We start from the raw sequence: 18,710 nt of genomic DNA on the forward strand, positions 1-18,710 counted from the left end.
TGTGGACTCACACCCACATCAGCTAACTAGATAGGCATCCAGACACTCACACAAGACAAGAGTGCATATGGAAGTGCCAAGAGCAAAGACGGACACCCAAAGCACACACACACATTCAAGCTGAGGTGACCACATCCCCACACACCAGTGCCACTGTGGACTTGGGGACCAAGGTACAGTCAAGGACACACATAGGGACATGCAGCACACAGTGACCTCTGGGACACATCATCTTAGCACCTGGAATTGGAAGACGGGGAAGGAGACATGTGGGTGCTGACAGCCCAGGAAACCAATCTCTCAGGAAAACAGCTTCCTAGCTGAGGGTGTGAGTGTGGTACCCAACGTGAGGGACGTGAGAGAGGAGGAGTGGTGGAGAAATGGTACCCACCCCCAGGGCTGCAGGCCAGGGGACAGAGCACCCCCTTTAATTAGGGGACCACCAAGTGCTGATCTGCTAAGTCTGCAATGCCCCAGTCCTTTACCTGGAAACCTGCCTCCTGCTCAACACCTCACCACACCTCCACTTATCCCCAGCCCAGGGAGCAGCCTCAGCCAACCCGAAGCCCTGCATCCCCATCACCCAGTTCCTCCTTCCTTCTAACAGCATCCCTTCTGCCTCAGGTTGACCCTGTGGTCCCACATAGCCAGGACCCTCAGTGGATGTGGAGCCAGGGTGCAAAACCATGTGTTTCTTTTTATTAGAAATGTTCTTAGTATAAAAACAATCATGCGCTACACATTGTCATCAGTAACCAATCACCAAACACCCAGGCACTGAACTCCGTGTGGTCAGCAGGAGGGGCAGGCGGGCAGGCGGGCAGGACACAGGGCAGACGGCGGGGGCAGGCGGGCAGGCTGCGGGCCACAGGGACACACACAGAGGCCACCAGGAGGACGCAGCACTTTGCAACACACTCGAGATTTGTTTTTGTTTTGGCTTTTTTTTGTGTTTTGATTTTTTTTTTTTTTTCTTTTTCCTTTTTTCTCTTTTGCGACACGTACGAATTGGTGACTCGTGACAGGGCAAGTGGACGTAAATGAAGGCCAGGAAGTGGACTGAAGAGGACAGGAAAGAAAAACACAAGGGAGGAGAGACACAGGGGTAGTACAAGAGAAAAACAGAGAACAGAGACGGGCAGTGGACAAGGAGGCAGAGGCAAGAGTCAGAAAGAAAAAACAGAAATACAAGAAAGGTGAAAGGAGGTAACACAATGAGATAAGAGGAAATAAAGGCAAGGATAGCGACAGAGAGAGTCACCCATGGAACAGACAGGAACGGAGAACAGAGGGAAACCAGCACTGGGCCCACACACCTGAGCCCCCATAGCTAGGGGCCGGAAGGGCAATGGTCCTAGAACAGGCTCTTGGGGGGGGGGGTGCTGGCTGAGTTGCCCTGGCCCCTTGTTCTTTTCCTGCTGCCCACCTGGCTTGCCCAGGCTGCCCAGCAGTGACCACCAGGGGCTTTGCTGTCCTCAGCACCAAGCCACGTCTGTGGGCACCCACGGGCAGGCAGGACATCGGCGAGGCCCTTGGATGTGGCCCTGGCCTGATGTACCATCCACAAGGGTCTCAGGTCTTCCTCCTGCTGCTCAGTTCCAGCGGCCTTGCTAAATTGCATGGTTGGTATAGGTGACGTAGGTCTGTTTGGTGGCCAATGCTAGAAGGAGAGACAAGGGGTACCTAGGAGTCAGGAGGTGGCTTTTTCAAAAACCCCCCTCCATACAGACACTGCTCTGCACAAGTACCTCCTGTAGCTCCCCTGCCCCACCTATGGCACCAAGTCTAGACTCCTGAACAGTCAACAGGTGCCAGCGCCATGCACCCTCCCAATCACTTCTCCCACCACTCCTCCCACTGCCTGGGGTCCAGCCCTCTCCTCATCTACACTATTCCCACCTCCACACCTCTGCTTGTGCTGTGCTGCTTGCCTAGACCACCGATCCCTCCTCACTTTCTCTCTTTAGCTATGACCCACGCTTCGAGCCAAACAAACAAAACAAACCCTTGAGTCAATGCCGACTCATAGCGACCCTATAGGACACGGTAGAACTGCCCCCCATAAGGTTTCCAAGGCTGTAATCTTTACAGGAGCAGACTGCCACATCTTTCTCCCATGGAGCAGTTGGGCCATGACCCTTTGAGCACTCCTTCCCAAATTCTACTTCTCCATAAGGGCCTCCCCACCCTGGAGCCCATGCCTCCTCCTAATGCCATCATACTTGAAAAGGATCACTTTTATTTATGACATAATTACATAGCCTTCTAATGTTATCAAAGAAATTTTTTTAGAAGTTCAACAACACGCATTTTGGAAGAAGACACAAAGACTATGCATTAAACATATTAGGATGTAGGAGAGGGAAGTGGGGAATAGGGACAGAGGAATTAAGAGAAGGGCCTTCAAGGGCCATGGGTGATTCTGGCTGTAAATTGAGGCACCCTCTGCCCCCAATGCCCAAGGAAACATAAGTTCTCCTGGATCCCATGGACCTCTGAGCATCCCCGTTCCATTTCTTGGTGTCCCTATCTAGCCTCAGCCTTGAGCCTCCCTTACCTGCAGCTGTCCCTCTGGACCATACTCATCCCATGGCTGGGACTGAGGTTATGTGTCCAAGTATCCACCTTTTCCTGGTCACACCCCTTTTGGGACCCTATCCCTACTAGTCCTGACCTAGTGACAGTTTCATAAGTGGTGATGATGTCAGCTCTCGTGGGCAGTGTGTGTCCACCTCTCCACCCCACCAGGCTTAGACTTCACAACAGCCCAGTGAAGAGGACAAATTTTATTTGACAAGTCTCTGGGTGGTACAAGCAGTCAATGCACTTTGTTTTGGCTGCTAACCAAAAGTTGAAGGTTCGAGTCCACTCAGAAGCACCTTGGAAAAAAGTTCTGGCTATACTCCCAGGAGCTCTGGTAGCATAGTACCTAAGGCTCTTGACTGCTAACCAGAAGGTTGGCAGTTCAAACCCACCATCGACTCCTTGGAAGGAAGATGGGGCAATCTACTTCCATAGTGATACTGCCTCGGAAACCCAAGGAGGGGTCACTATGAATCAGGTCCAACTCGATGGCACTTAACAACAACAACAATCTTACTTCCCAAAAATCAGCCACTGAAAACCCTCTGGAACAGTTATATCCTGACACACATGGAGCTACCATGAGACGAGGTCAACTCCACTCCAATTGGTGGTGATGGTATCCCATTTAACAGATAAGGAACTGAGGCCAGAGGGGTGAAGAACCTGACTTGTCCTCAGCTCTGTCCCATGACCCCTTGTCATGTCCTTGCCTTGCCAGAGTTTAGGGCTTTCTGAGGAGGTAGAGCAGTCTCTCTCAGTGGCAATAATGTGGCCCAGCTTGGGGGCTGGTCTGCTGGGGTGGAGAAAGGAGGCCAAATGGAAGAAAGTCATGATGCCCTTTGTCGTAAAGCTGCTCTGATCCACTGTCAGATTCTGTCAGCTCCAAGAAGGAAGCCTTATCTGCTGGGATGGCTAGCCAGGGGTATTTGGCTAGGGGAAAACAGAGGAAACTGGAGGAGCAGTGTGGTGCACTACAAGTCATTCCCTCCAATTCTTTCAGGTTTTCTGGACATATGACTGCTGAATTAAGGACTACATTTCCCAGCCTCCCTTACAGTTACATGAGGGCCCATGTGACTATGCTCTCACTAATGAAATGTAAATGGAAGGGCTGTGTGCAACTTCCTTGTCATTAAATTAAAATAAGAGATTGTTTTCCTTGCTCTTCTTCCTTTTTTCCGTCCATGGGAAGATCAGACATGGAGGTCAACCAGTCTCAAGCATCAGGCCCAGAATGACCCTCTGGGAGCTGCCAGAGCAATAAGATGGAAGGAACCTGGGTGTCCAGCTCCTGCCCACCCTCTATGTACTATTAAGTCAGAGAGAATTAGACATCTGTCTTATTTAAACCACTCTACTCTGGGGCCTCTTTGTCATAGCACTGTAACCTGAATCCCACTCATATCGGCAGGATTGCTGGGTCCAACTATCAGAAGACCATCCTGTGCGGGAAGAAGCAAACATATGAGCAGCGGGGCTCATCACAGGACCAATGGGGAGGCATGGGGGTCAGAGTTCACCTTAGCTTAAGGAAGAACTACATGTGGAATGGGCAAGTTTATGGGGTACTGAGCACCCTGTCAGCAGATATATTCAACCAGAGGCTGGGCAGTGGTAGGGAAGCTGCAAGCTTCAGGCACTACCTAACCAAAAAAACACTGCCATCAAGTTGATTCCAACTTATAGTGACCCACATTGGATTTCCAAGGCTGTTTGGGAGCTCCAGTAGCATAGTGTCTAAGGCACTTGACTGTTAACCAGAAGGCTGGCAGTTCAAACCCACCAGCCACTCCTCGGCAGGAAGGTTGGGCAGTTTACTTCCGTAGTGATACTGCCTTGGAAACCCAAGGAAGGGTCGCTATGAGTCAGGTCTGACTCGACGGCACATAACAACAACAACAAATCTTTACAGACTCTGCTTCTGTAATCTGCCTCATCTTTCTTCCACAGAGCAGGTAGTGGGTTTGAACTACCAACGTTTTGGTTAGCAGCCGAATGCCTTAACCACTGCCCATCAGACCTCTTTAGATGCTACCTAGACAAGTGCTAATAGTAGGGAAATGGTGCCCACGGCATCTAGGAGAAGAACAGATACACAGTATAGCACCTCGTAGTTCATAAAGAATTCCCAAGTTCATTCTAAAATGACCAGTTTCCTTTCAGGTGCCAGATGACCAAGAGGAAACACACGGGACAGGTCAGTTTAGGTGGGGTAGTATCAGGTAGCAGCTAAGGTACTAGATGCACTCAGAGAAAGGAGCTGGGCAGCTGGAGGCTGGGACACCCAGGGATGGCGACAGGAGGTTCTGAAAGGATGGGGGGAGGACTGGATTTTATCTGCAACGAGATCTCAAATTCACTCTGTGATTTTAGGCAGATTCTTCTCTCTCTGCTGGGCCTCAGTTTCCCTGACTGTAACAAGAGAGGACTGGCCCTTTCCCCCTGGACTTCTCCTGAGGGGCTCCCCACCCACCCTATCCCCCACAGGCAGAAAAAGAGCCTGGCAGTGACTGAAAATCGCTCGCCTGCAGGTGAGGCTGGTGAGAATCAATTCCCCAGGGCTCCATCACCCCCTGGGTGAACTGAGAAAATTGCATTTCCAAACCTGTAAAAACCCTTCAGTGGTTCCTGGCTCAGAGGTGAAGAAAAACCTCAGCAGTAGCAGCAGCCCAACCCAAACCCACTGCCATGAAGTTGATTTCGACCCCATAGTGACCCTGTTGGTTTCCAAGGCTGTAAATCTTTATAGAAGTAGATTGCTTCATCTTCCTCCCACAGAGCAGCTGGTGGGTTTGAACCACCGACCTTCTGGTTAACAGTCAAATGCCTTATCCACTGCACCACCAGAGCCCCTTAGCAGCAGCAGCAACCAAAAAAGAAAGAAAGAAACCAAACCCACTGCCATGGAGTTGATTCCAATTATAGCGACCCCCACTGGGTTTCTGAGGCAATAAATCTTTATGGAAGTAGATTGCCCAGTCTTCCTTCTGTGGAGTGGCTAGCAAGTTTGAACAACCAACCTTCTGGTCAGCAGTCAAATGTCTTAGGCACTACACCACCAGAGTTCAGTAAAATCTCTAGTGACTACAGGCAATTTGCCTGAGGGGTGGCTGCAAAGCTAGGGAAGACCAGAGCTGCCTTCTCTAGAAAACTCACGAGCTCCAGAATGGAAGAGGGGAACACTCAACTTAACCTTCAACTACTAGCCAGAGATCCCAGAGCCCTTTAATAGAGCCTCAGTCTCACTGTCTGGAAAACGGGAGCAATGAGTATGCCTCATCTGTAAAATAGGGTTAATAATAAACCTTCAGCTGGCTCAGGTAGCACAGTGCCTAAGGCATCTGACTGCTAACCAGAAGGTTGGTGGTTCAAACCCGCCAGCCACTCTGTGGAAGCAAGACTGGGCAATCTACTTCCATAAAGATTTACTCCCTCAGGAACCCAATGGGGTCACTATGAGTTGGAATCAACTCGATGGCAGGAGATTTGGTTTTGGTTTTAGCTGGCACTTGGGCAGTGGACCAATGGGAGTACACTTTAAAGCCCAGAAAATGCTGGGCAAAGAACATGACTAAAATAACTACAACAATGAGAACAGGATGGTGACAGTGACACTCCAAGAGAGTATTTGCAGGTGGAAGAGGAGGTGGGGAGACCTAAGTGGGGGAGGAGCTCCTGAACTCACCCACCCCATCCCCGCCTGTTGCTGACAAAAGCCCCAACAGGCCCTAGCTGCTGCTGGTTTTCAGTCACCAATTAGCCGGGCAGCAGCAGGCATGAGCTGACAGCCCCCATTTGTCGCCCCTGTGTCTTCGAGCCCAATCTGCCTGCAATCGAGTCCCTGAATTATTTATTCTGTTGTTTGTTTAAAGATACGTGGCCTGCCAGTGACAGAGTGAAAAATGTCCCCGCTCCACGGGAGTGACACCTCCCTCACTCCTCCCACTCACACCCTCTCAGTCGGCTGTCCTCAGAATTAATCACCTGTATCCCATCCAGTGCCTCATGGCCCCTGTTGTCATGGAGCTGAGAAACAATGGGGACAAGGAGCACTGGCCTTTGGCCTTCACTGGGGGCGGGGGGTGGCTCTCAGGAAGCAGGGACTAGGAATTTGGGTCTCCACGCCTCCATATCCCTCCTTGTCTGGTGGGAGGTGGGAACTATCCCAGGTGACTGGCCCAAGCAGAGGCAGAGATGACAAATCGCAACATGGTGCCATCAGAGCTCTCTGCGGAGGTCACTGACCCTATAATCCCCCCTAGCCTGGCCCAGAACCATGAGGGTCACCCTTTGGAGTCAGGGTTAGCTCCAGCTCGACGCCTGGTTCTCAGGGAGAGGATAATGCCCACTGACTCTCAGGGCACTTGAGAGGAGCTTGTGTGACAGGCTTTGAAGGAATGGGACACAGGAAGGGCTAGGCTCCATGGGGAGGAGAAAAATGAAAGTCAGCAGTGGGGGACGGGGGTGGGGCAGGGAGGGAGTTCTTGCTCCAAAAAAAAAAAAAAAAAAAGGCCTGCTTAGGGGCTTCTTTGGGATCTGTGGACACTTGTGTGGATACAAAAGGGCTGAGGTGGGGAGTCCTGAGAGGACACTCAGTGTGGAAAGCCTGGAGCACCTGAAAGCTGTAGTGCTCTTGAAGGAGGAACAGGACTGAGGGAAAGCAGAGGGCATGGGGGAGAGGGGTACCGGGCATACACAGAGTCACCAGGAGGTGTCAGTCAGAGACAGGAGTGTGAGAAGGAGTGTGATATGGCTTGTCACAGAGGACAGGGATCCCAGTGTCAGGGAGGCCATATGAAAACATTGTGGTGTAGTGCAGAGGCCAGCCAGCCACCACCTTGCTGTGTGATCTCAGGACAGTCACTCATCCTCTCTGGTCCTTAGCTGGGGACCAAACCCCAAGACTTATCTGCCTACTGTGAAGATCACTCAACAGGAGAGAGGTTTCTGAGAAGTTAAAAGCCTATTTGGATGTGGGAAGGGACTTCCCTTCTTCTGATAGTCAAAATATACATATCCTACATGGGAACAGTGTTGAAAATGGAAGGGAAGATGCATCACCCTGAGCCCCATGGCAGGGATCCTGTAAGAGGTGACCCGTTCACTCTGCTGCCTGCCTTCAGCCCATACGCAACGAGGCCTGGAAGGTCTGTTTCTCCTGGTCTCTTAGGGGGTTGACAGCAGGGCCTCCTCTGGAGCCTCTGCTCTGGGCCTTCCTGAAGTCTAGCCTGGATCCTCCTGCTGCCTCAAAATATTCATATCTGGCCTTTCCCCCACACTGGAAGGAAGGAACAGAGTGTTAACACAAAGGTCTAAATCTTGGGAGGGGGAGTGTCTCCTCCTTCCCCCTATCAATGGAGGTCCCCAAGACTTTCAGAGAGGGGAGCAGGCAGGAGGAGATGCCATTTTAGTCACTTTACAGAGTGACCAGGAGGAATCCAAAGCCTACAGTGTGGCTGGGGTGGCTACAGCAACCCCTTAGATCTAGAGAAGGCCCAGAGGTCCCCTTTACCTCGAGCAGCTAGAAGTGAGGCCCACGAAGGCCCACCCCACAGGCTGCACTCCCTGAGACCTCACCCCAGGGCAGAAGCCACTGTCCTCCAAAGACTCGAAGGCAGTGAGGAGACCACAACAAAGCCAGCTGTTGGCTGTGTGAACTCTGTGAGTCCCTCGCCCCTCTGAGCCTCTGTTCCCTCGTGGAATTACTCAGATGATAAAAACACTGGCCTTTCAAGCTTGCTATGATGGAAATGGCCTGCAATGGGTCTGGTACACAGTAAAGGTTCAAGAAATGGTCACCACTATTTTGTGCCCCTGAGAGTATCCAGGGACTCGGGGTAGAGGGAAGGGGTGCAAACTTGTCCCTCACATCCTCTGCCTCTCTCTGCCTGTCTCTCCTCATCCACAGAGGGCTGGCTCCAGGAGGAAAAGGGAGTTGGTAAAGGTGGCAGCCCTGCTCTTTCTTGAAACCAGCCCCAGAAGGCCCTGTCCTACCCAGGCATTGGGCCTGTCCCTCAGACACTGAGGTCCTTACCCCTGCCCTTTCCATCCCTTACAGCTGTGATGCTCTCTACTGCTGAGGTGACCTCTGAAAGCCCCCTCCAAACACACCACCCCACACTGCCCTCCTCACTTACCTGTCCTGGCCTGGCCTGGCCACTTCCTGGATCCTCATCTCTCAGGGCCCTGCTAGGGGACAGCTGGACAAAGCCAAGCTGGGGTGTTATGGCTGCTCTGGCGCCAGAGCCTCCCCTTCCAATGAGCAGGGAGTCTCCAGACGACCTCTTCTCCCCAGAGGGACTTAAAGGAGGCAGGCAGAGATGTGGACCCCAAACCCACTGCCACCAATTCCAACTCATAGCAACCCTACAGGACAGAGTAAAACTGCCTAAGGCTGTAAACCTTTGTGGAAGTATACTGCCTTATCTTTCTCCCACAGAGTGGCTGGCAGGTTCAAACTGCCAACCTTTTGGTTAGCAGCAGAATGCCTGCACCACCAGGGCTCCTTGTGGACCACAGGACTGACAAAATTCTGGGGTCTTACATCACCCTGTATGAACCAGGCCCCTCTAAAGCCTCACTTCACATGGGACAGGGATCCCTGGAAGAACATGGTTGGGAGGGTGGGAAAGGGGACTCAGGTTCTCTCAAGGCTACCAGGTGAGGGTGGGCAGACAAGGTGCTACCTGGTACCTCAAGGTTAACCCTGAACTCCCTCAGGCTGCTCACCTATGGCCTCAAAGTTCTGTTAGTGCCCCCCTCTCCACCCCACCCCAGAAGGCAGGCTAGGGATGGAGTGTGGTAGCCTGGGGCAGGACGCTCATGTGCTCACCTCAGCATTCACTGTGTAGGGGGCCCAGAAGGAAAGAGGTAGGGTCAGAAGCTCACCTGGGGCCTCGAGGTTCTCGCAGAGCTCAGACTTGGCCTCCCCGTTGGGCCGGAAGCTGCCCTTCTGTGTGAACTTGTTGGACATGGTGGCGGCAGTGACGACGGCTTTGAGGCTGCGCTTGCGCTTGGGCACGTTCTGCTCCGGGTGGAAGAGGATGATGTAGACCTTGGGCATGTAGAGCATCCCCAGGGACACCGAGGCGCTCAGACTCACCGAGACCGTCAGCGTCGTCGTCTGGATGTACAGCTGGGGGCGGGCCGAGGGCGGCGTCAGAGTGGGCCCTGACCCCGTCCAGCACCCACCCAGGGGCAGACACAATAGGGACAGACCCAGAGGCACTGCTGTATGCCCTGCTGGCTTCAGCCAAGAGGGAGTGTGGTTTGTCATGGTGTGACGAGGTAGAACTTAAGACCAAAATTCATGGGTTCAAATCCTGGTTCCATCACTTCTAACTGTGTGATCTTGGATAAGTCATGTCCTTGTGCCTCAGTTTCCTCATGTATAATATGGGCATTATAATTATAGTAGGGATGGTGTGGGGATTAAACAACTTAACAAATATTAAAAGTGTGTAAAACAAAACAAACTTACTGCTATCAAGTCGATTCCGACTCATAGCGACCCCTTTTGGGTTTCCAAGGCAGTAAATCTTTATGGAAGTAGATTGCTCAGTCTTCTTTCCATGGAGTGGCTGGTGAGTTTGAACTGCCAACCTTCTGGTTAGCAGTCAAATGCCTCAGGCACTATGCCAATAAGTGCCATATAAGTGTTTGTGATTATCATATGCTATTTGAGGGAAGCATCCCGGAAAAGGGGTCCTCAGGGGACCACAGTTGACCATTCTCAAGAACCTACACTGGACTGGTAATGAGATGAACTACTGTTGAATTGCCTTGGAATATCTCCCAATGGCTATGCCACACAGCCCCTTATACCTGCCACCCCACACTCAGTGACTGCCACCCTCCAAATGCCACCCCAAAATGCCAAGCAGGCTGGTGGCATGGGAGCCACAGCACCCAGCGAGATCCACGGTGGCAGCACAGTCAAAGCTCATTTCACGCTCGCTCGCCAGTACTAACGGTGACAGATGTTTAGCAAAACGAAAGCCCATTACTCTGGGTGTCAGATAATCCATTCTTCAATAGTGGGGCCTTCCAGGCAGGGCCCAACAATTCCCACTGCTCCCATCTGGGATCCCCTCTCCGCCTCTTCCCTCCTTCCAGGTCCTCTCAGAACTGAGCTGTCCCTCTGGCCCCCCTGAGTCAGGGAGGTACTAAGAGAGGACCCAGGCTGTGCCCCTTGGCCTGGGCACTAGGGGATAGGAAACATAATGCCCCCCATCCTGGTCTGCTGTCTCTGCCCCCCACTCTGGCCTGCTCCCAACCCCAGGGGTCTGGCTAATGCGCCACCTCCTCCAGGAAGCCTTCTCTGACACCTGGTTCTCTCCAATTCTCTGTAGCATCTTTCATTCCTCACTTGCAGCCCAGCAGTGGGGACACGAGTCTGGGCTTGCTCCTTGAAATCACACGGACCCTGGCCCCTCTGATTGTCCCTGAGATCAGAGGCCAGATCTTCCCATTCTTGTATTCCTCCCCATCTCCTGCTCCTCTCCATAAATGCCTCATGACCCTGGTTCTGAAGGCTTTCACTGCTAGCCACTTCTCCCAAGGTTTCCTACCTTTGGGGGAAGGACTGAAGAAGCTCTACAGTCTGGAAAGAGAGAGGTAGAGGCAGATGGGAGGCTGCGTGACCCTGAGAAAGTCCCACTCCCTCTCTAGGCCTCAGATTCCTCATCAGTACAATGGGATGATAGCACCTACCTCACCCAAATCACAGGGCTACCCAAGCATAGACTGTGAATCCATGGAGCTTGCTTTTAGTGGTTGCAAGAGGAAGAGGAGACATAGAGGCACAGCCAGACAGCCATGCTGTTCCCAGGCCAACGAGCTGATGCTCTTCAAGTCCCCACCTCCAGGCTGCGATGCCCAGATCAAGCAGGACTCTGTGGCGAAGGGAGCTGAGAGGGTGGCAAGGTTGTTTGATTTGCCACAATTCAGGAAAATATCCAAGCTCTTTAAAATGGAGTCTGCTTCCCAGAGAGCTCACACCTCTCGGGACACAGACATTCCCTAGAACTCACACGCAGCTACACTCTCACCCTGGGGCACAGAGCTACTCCCCAGCACCCGGACATCAGGAAAGGTCATAACAAGCCAGTGGGAGATGCTGGCCTCTCTCTCACCCCAGGCCATGGGTCAGTGGCCAGGGTGGGGGTGGAGGGAGAGGTACCAGAGGACCATAATGGACCCTTGGAGGAAACAACAGTGACCTGGGCTTGTTATATGGGTCTTCTCCATCCATGGGAGTTCCCCAGGAATAGGGGCCTGTCTCCCTCATTAGACTGGGGGCTCCTTGAGGGTAAGGAATGGTTGCCTCTCCCCTCAGTCTAGGGGTTCCTGGGTATAGGAGTTGTGTTTCCAGATCAGATGCCTATCTTAGACCCTCAGCCCTCACTTTGTTGCCTGGGGATGCAACTGGGCCCTGTGGAGTTGTTGGAAGCAGGAGTGGAGGCCCCCTCTCTGACAGAATGAGCCCCTGCAGTGAATACAGCCCTATGTTGTGAGCTGGGAGCCTGGATTCTAGAGTCCACTCTGCCCTGACCCACATGGGATGCTGGGCAAGTTCTCCCCTCTCCAGGCTGCAAGGACCCCACCATTCACACAAGCAGGGGTAGCTGCATGAGTGTGCAATCTGTGTAGTTTACACAGTGCCTGTGCTGAGAAGGGCTCCATGCTTGATTTAATGCTTTTCTGCTACCATCTTGAAATTCTTAGCAATTTTTGAACAAGTGGCCTCACATTTTCATTTTGCATTGGGCCTTGTAAATTATGTACCAGCTCCAAGCAGTCATGCTGTTCTGTTCTATTTTGTTTTTCAACCGAGGAACCCTTTCTGCAAACAACAATCTAAGGAGGGGTGTAAACAAATCAAGCTTGAGCTTCTCTGGGAAACTCTCATCTGCTGGGGCCTCTCCTTCCCAGCATGTTATTGTTGTTGCTGTTATGTGTCATCGAGTGGGCCCCAACTCATAGCGACCCCTCCTTGGGTTTCTGAGGCAGTATCCTATGGAAGCAGATTACCCCATCTTCCTTCCAAGGAGTGGATGGTGGGTTTGAACCGCCAGCCTTCTGGTTAGCAGTCAAGTGCCTTAGGCACTATGCCACCAGAGCTCCCCTCTTCCCAGCACAGGCCTTGGAAATTTTTCCAACCATCTCAGAATGTTTGAGGAGTACAGCTTCTGGGGGTCCAGGTATCCTCTCTATGGAAAGCAGAGGAAAAGGCAAAGACTCACAGCTGGTGCATGATACTCATGTGCTCCTTGGGTCACATGTGCCAACTATGTGGGGGTGAAGCCTCCTGGCGGGGGCTGGGGGTGGTCAGCTCTGTGCACAGCAGATATGGAGTTGCTCATTGCCAGTGTCTCTCCTTACTCAGGGTCTAGTATGCCCACACTACTATGGAGGTGTGCCTCTGGCTAGAGCATAGCCTCTGGACCCCCTGTGTACGTAACCACCAAGAGGTGGTAACCTGTTAGCCCTTGTCAGAGAAGCAGTGAGTCTCTAAAAAATGGTAGGCACCCCTGAAGGAAGGGGACCCAGATACAAATGAGGAGCTTAAAGGAAGGCAGAGTGAAAGGTGGGCTTCAGGATGCGGTTTCACCTTCTCTCCCATTTACCCATCTCCCAGCTCAGTGGTACTGGAAATTCTACTGCTCCCCTTGGTCAGGCCCTTGCTACACTCCTTCTTGCATCTGTGAAGAATCTTATATTAAAGAGTCTTGCTAATCACATGCCCCCAGAGGGAAGGAGGTTATCAGAGCTGAGTGTGATGGGGGAGGGTGGAGAGCACCTTGGGATGGGGCAAAGGGCACAGAAAGGAGCAGCTGTAGATATGGACAATGAATTTCCCAGAGAGGACAGGGTGGGAAGGGCCCTGAAAGGGCCTGGTAGGACGCACTGCCTGCTTTGTGCTTCTGTCCAGGCCAATCATGGTGGGTACTAGAATCCTTAGAATCCGTACAGACCAGACAAGGAATTTCTCCCACACCTGACCAGCCTCCTGACTATATCCTGCCCAAGCAGGATGGGCAGCTACAACCCCACACAGTGGAGAAAGCCCTCTCCGGACAGCTCAGGGTAATGCCAAATGGCTGTGGTGTTAAGCCCTGGAAATCCAGGCTAATGCTGGGAAATCTATCCGCCTGCTCACTGGAGCAGCACAGACAGCTTCACTCTGTGACAGCACCTGTACCCTGGGGTATATACTCATCTGAGCACATACATGTGCTTGCATACAAACACCTGCACACACACCTGGGCACACACGATATTGGCTCACACACACCTATGTTATTGTTGTTGTTATGTGCCATTGAGTTGGACCCGACTCATAGCGACCCCTCCTTGGGTTTCTGAGGCGGTATCACTATGGAAGTAGATTGCCCAATCTTCCTTCTGACACACACCTACATATATATGCAAACAAACGCACACACCTGAACTCACAGCTGCATGCTCACCCCAGGCTCAGACATACCTAGGCTCACACACACACATCACCACTTCATGCACCTGGGTGCACACACACATATACACACAGAGGCACTCATACACATCTGCACACAGACCTGAGCATACTCATACATTTTCATATACTAACACCCACATTCATACATCAATACACACACTTGTGTACACACATATACCTGGGCATACTCACTCAATCTGCACACTCATATATACACCAGAAGCTCTAAACCCCTAGGCACACACACCAGTCCATCCCCACTCAATCTGCAGGCACAAACACACACATACACACTCATATCCCTCATACCCACCAATGAACATGCACAAGCAGGTACATACACATCAGTGCCTGCACACTTCTGTACACACCCCACAAATCCTCACAGCCCCACCCCACTCTTTCTGCACGCACACTCCCAGCAGCCAGGTCTGAAGCTTTTACTTGTGCTATTTGTAGCTCTGGCATGATATGGAACAGATACAGCCCCCCAGAACAGCCCTAGGGCTGCCCCAGCCTCTAAGAAGCCTGCTGGTCTTCATTCAGAGCCAGAGATCTTGACCCAGAGAAGGAGAGAGATGTGTCCCAGGTCACACAGCCAGTACAGGGCAAAGGGAGGTCTTAGGCCCACATGGGTGAGACCAGCCTACACTGTGACCCAGGGCAAGTCCCTATCCCTCTCAGATTCATCTCAGAAGCTCTTTTTTAGGGCCAAGGGAGACTCCTAAAAAGGGAAAAATCAGAGGTAGTGGGTGACCTGAGAAAACTGAGTTAGGAGAAGGGGTGGGAGCTGGGCCCCAGCATCTATAGGTACCAGGGTCTGATACCTGGATCTGGCAGAAACTCCACTGGGGAGTGGGGTACTGACAGACAACAGAGGGAACTAAGGGAAAGCAGAGGAAAGAGACTTAGTCACCATGTTCTCCACCTCCCAGGTGTGTACCTCTACTCCCTGAGGAAGGACAGCGTGGCATTGTTGAGGGTAATTTCTCAAGCTACCAGCTTCCTGAGGTGTTAGGTGGTCTCCTTCACTGGATTTGTAAGTCCCATGGGCACTAAGGGGTGTGGAGGCCCTGCTTATACCTGCCTTCAGTAGGGAGGGCCTCCTGTAGGCCCGATGGGGGTGGGAGACATGGCTCACAAAGTGGACTGGGCACAGGGGGTGGTTGCTTTGGTCCAAGTGTGCAGGCCTGTGTTATTCTCCTGGAGTCAGGCCTGGTCTCTGACCTCAAGATCTTCACTGCTCCAGGTCTGTTTCTTGGAGCCCCCAGCCCACAGGGCCACCAATGGCAGACATGCCACAGCCCTCCCTGGTCCAAGCCCAAGGGATTTAGAGTGAAGAATATAGCTCCTGCCCTTGAGGAGCTATTGGAGAAGAGGTGGGCACCTACCAAGGAAGTCCCAGGGCAGGGGAGGTATCCCAGAGCTGCAGGGGAGGTATCCCAGAGCTGCAGGGGAGGTATCCCAGAGCTGCAGGGGACAGTGTGGGCTGAAGGGATGGGGGGCACAGAAAGGGATACTCTTGAGACAGTGTCAGGATCAAGTTCAGTTGTGCCACCTACTGGCTGTATGACCTTGGGCAAATCCTCCACTTCTCTGTGCTTCCATGTGCTCTTCTATAAATGGGGATAATAATACCAACCAGGTTGCTGTGGGGTCAGGTAGTCATTAGGTGAAGTGCCTGGCACATGACATGGCAACTTTGGCAGAATGTCACATGTCCCTCAGAGCTCAAACTGAGGCTCAGGGCTTTCAATGCCATCCATACATTGACCACTCTCATAATTACATCACCGGCCTAGACTTTGCCTTTGAACTCCAGACTCAACTCATTTTTAGCTGTTGACCCAACAGCAACCCTTGACCCAACAGCACCCCTTGGAAGTTCAATGGGCATCCCACACTTAGCATGTACAGAAGACCTCCTGACCTCATGCCCTGCCAGGGCTCCTCTCATTGTCTTCACCAATTTGTTGTTGTTGTTGTTATGTGCCATCAAGTCAGACCCAACTCATAGCGACCACTCCTTGGGTTTCTGAGGCAGTATCACTATGGGAGTAAATTGCCCATCCTTCCTTCCAAGGAGTGGCTGGTGGGTTTGAACTGCCAGCCTTCTGGTTAGCAGTCAAATGCCTTAGGCACTACACTACCAGAGATCCTAAACATAGAAACTCCTTCCTTCTGATGCTCAGACTACTAACCATGGAGTCAACCTTAACTCTTCTTTGTCTCCCACCCCACCCCCATGCAATCTATCAGAAATCCTGCCAGCTCCACCTCCAAACACATCAGAAACTCATCATTTCTCACCACCCACTGCCAACACCTTGATCCAGGTCACCATCATCTTTTATCTGGATTATTATAGTGACCTCTGCTCCGGTCTCCCTGCTCCTGCCCTTGCCCTCCTCAATGCTCCACCCACAGCCAGAGGGATCTTTTCAAACCTAGATCACACCATAGCTGTCATCTGCTCAGAACCCCACAGTGGCTCCCTTCTCACTCACACTAAAGCCAACATCCTTCTCTGTCCTACACCACCCATCTGGTTACCTCTCTGACCCTATCCCTACTACCTTCCTCTGGCTCCCTCAGCTCCCACCTCCCCAACCTCCTTATAGTGTTTAAACTGTTCTTCTATCCATTACATTGTTTGATTGTTATGACACCCTGTAAGGGATGCAGGGCAAAGATCATGGCCCCCAAGTTACTTATGAAGAAACTGAGGCTGGAAAGGCGCAGGCTTTCAGCGACTCCCAACCCTTCAAGATAAAAGTCTCCCAGTTGCCAGGCAGTGCTGGTGCTGGGATGTGGGCAGAGTCCACAAGACCCTTGGGGTGTGCCCAGATCATTAGACCAGGCCAGCAAGAAAAACGCCACCAGGAGGCGGTCCCTCTGCAGTGTCCAGCCCAGTGATGGAAGGACCTCTGATGGTGCTGCCAGACCCCACGCTCCCAGACTTTGTGGGCAAGTTGGCACTGGGGAGTGTGGGATCCCAGAGAGAGGGGTGGACAGAGGAGGGAGAAGAAAGAAGTGGACAGAATGGAAGATGGGGTCCAAGTAGGGAGAGAGGTAAAGGAAAGGAGAGCTACAAAAGAAGGAGGAATGAAAGATGGTACAGCATCCCAGGTGAATAGAAAGGAGAGATAAAGGAGAGAAACAAAAGATGGAGGAGGGAAGAGAAAGAGATGGGGAGGAGAAAGAATGCAGTGCCAGAGGCAGGGCTAGAGAGGTGGAGGGAGGGAAACAGAGGAGGAGGATAAAAAGAGGGAAGGAAGGAAGAAGGAGAGAGAGGAAGGCAAGAAAAAAGGAGAGATGAGACAGGGAGAGGGGAATGAGAGGAAAAAGGGCAAGAAGAGAAGGGGAGGACTCAGAACCCAGAGAAAAACATGCAATTAAGAGAGAAGGCAGAAAGAGGCATGAAGAAGGCATTTCTGGAGGAGGGTGAGAAGCCAGCCAGCTATTCCTAGGGGTGGGCAGGAGTCTGCCCCCAGCTCATTGTCCTCCACCCGTGCCCAGCCCCTGCCCCTCACCTTGTCAGCTGACTGTGAGGTGCCGAAGAAGATGGGGATGAAGGCAAGCCAGACGATACAGGTGGTATACATGGTGAAGCCAATGGGCTTGGCCTCATTGAAAGTCTCGGGCACGCTGCGTGTCTTGATGGCATAGACGGTGCACGTGACCATGAGCAGCATGCTGTAGCCCAGCAGACAGATGAGAGACAGGTCCGAGATGTCACACTTGAGCACACCCCTGGCGAAGCGCGGATCGAGCGTCCGCTGGTCCTGGAAGTCTACCACTGAGTGGGAGGGGTCCACCACAAACCACACGCAGATGCCCAGCAGCTGCAGGGAGATGAGGCTGAAGGTGATGGCCAGCTGCGAGGCGGGGCTGATGAAGCGCGGGGCACTGACTGACCGCTTGCCCTGCTCGAAGATGCGGTAGATGCGGTTGGTCTTTGTGAGCAGGGCGGCATAGCTGATGCTCATGCCCAGCCCTAGGAAGATCCGGCGCAGCGAGCAGGTGCCCAGGTCGGGCTCGGCGATCATGAGGAAGGTGGTGGCGTAGCACAGGAAGATGCCTGCCAGCAGTACATAGCTCAACTCTCGGCCCGAGGCCTTGACAATGGGTGTGTCATTGTAGCGCACGAAGGTGACCACCACAAAAAGTGTGGCGGCAATGCCCATCACAGCCAGAAAGAGGGGTAGCACGGCCCAGGGTGAGTCCCACTCGAGCTTAATGATGGGGATGGGCCGGCAGCCTGTGCGGTTCTCCGTGGGCCGCATGTCATAGGGGCACGTCTTACAGGTATAGCGGTCCACCTGGTACTGGTAGCCTGTGCAGGGTTCGCAGTGCCAGCAGCAGGGCATACCCTTCACTGTCTTCTTCCGCTCCCCTGGCTGGCAGGGCAGGCTGCAGATGGAGCGGGGCAGCTGCTGCCCACTCCCTGGCCAGTGCATCCGCTCTATCTGGCAACGACAGCACCATGGAGCCACCTTCAGGACATGCCACCCGGCACCCCGGATCCTCCCACTAGGTGGCACCTGACAGCCCCACACCTGAATCACCCAGTTAGTTGGCTAAAAATCTATAGGGTGTGAGGGAGTGTCCCCAAGGGTGATGTCACCAAAACTTGCCAAATCAG

General features: G+C 52.6%; 1 protein-coding gene across 1 annotated transcript in view; it reads right to left on the minus strand.

Moving 5' to 3' along the window:
* Window positions 1-1,610: 1,610 nt before the first annotated feature.
* Window positions 1,611-18,710, minus strand: part of GRM4 (glutamate metabotropic receptor 4) — a 141,791-nt gene continuing 124,691 nt past the window's right edge. The window contains exons 8-10 of the mRNA XM_007939344.2: window positions 17,599-18,534; window positions 9,475-9,721; window positions 1,611-1,660 (exon numbers count right to left, since the gene is read on the minus strand). Coding sequence (XP_007937535.1) covers window positions 1,611-1,660; window positions 9,475-9,721; window positions 17,599-18,534 — 1,233 coding nt within the window. The remainder of the gene's footprint in view (window positions 1,661-9,474; window positions 9,722-17,598; window positions 18,535-18,710) is intronic.

Source organism: Orycteropus afer, unplaced genomic scaffold, assembly GCF_000298275.1.
Source record: "Orycteropus afer afer isolate SDZICR_OR568_19922 unplaced genomic scaffold, OryAfe1.0 scaffold00059, whole genome shotgun sequence".
Lineage (NCBI taxonomy): Eukaryota > Metazoa > Chordata > Mammalia > Tubulidentata > Orycteropodidae > Orycteropus > Orycteropus afer.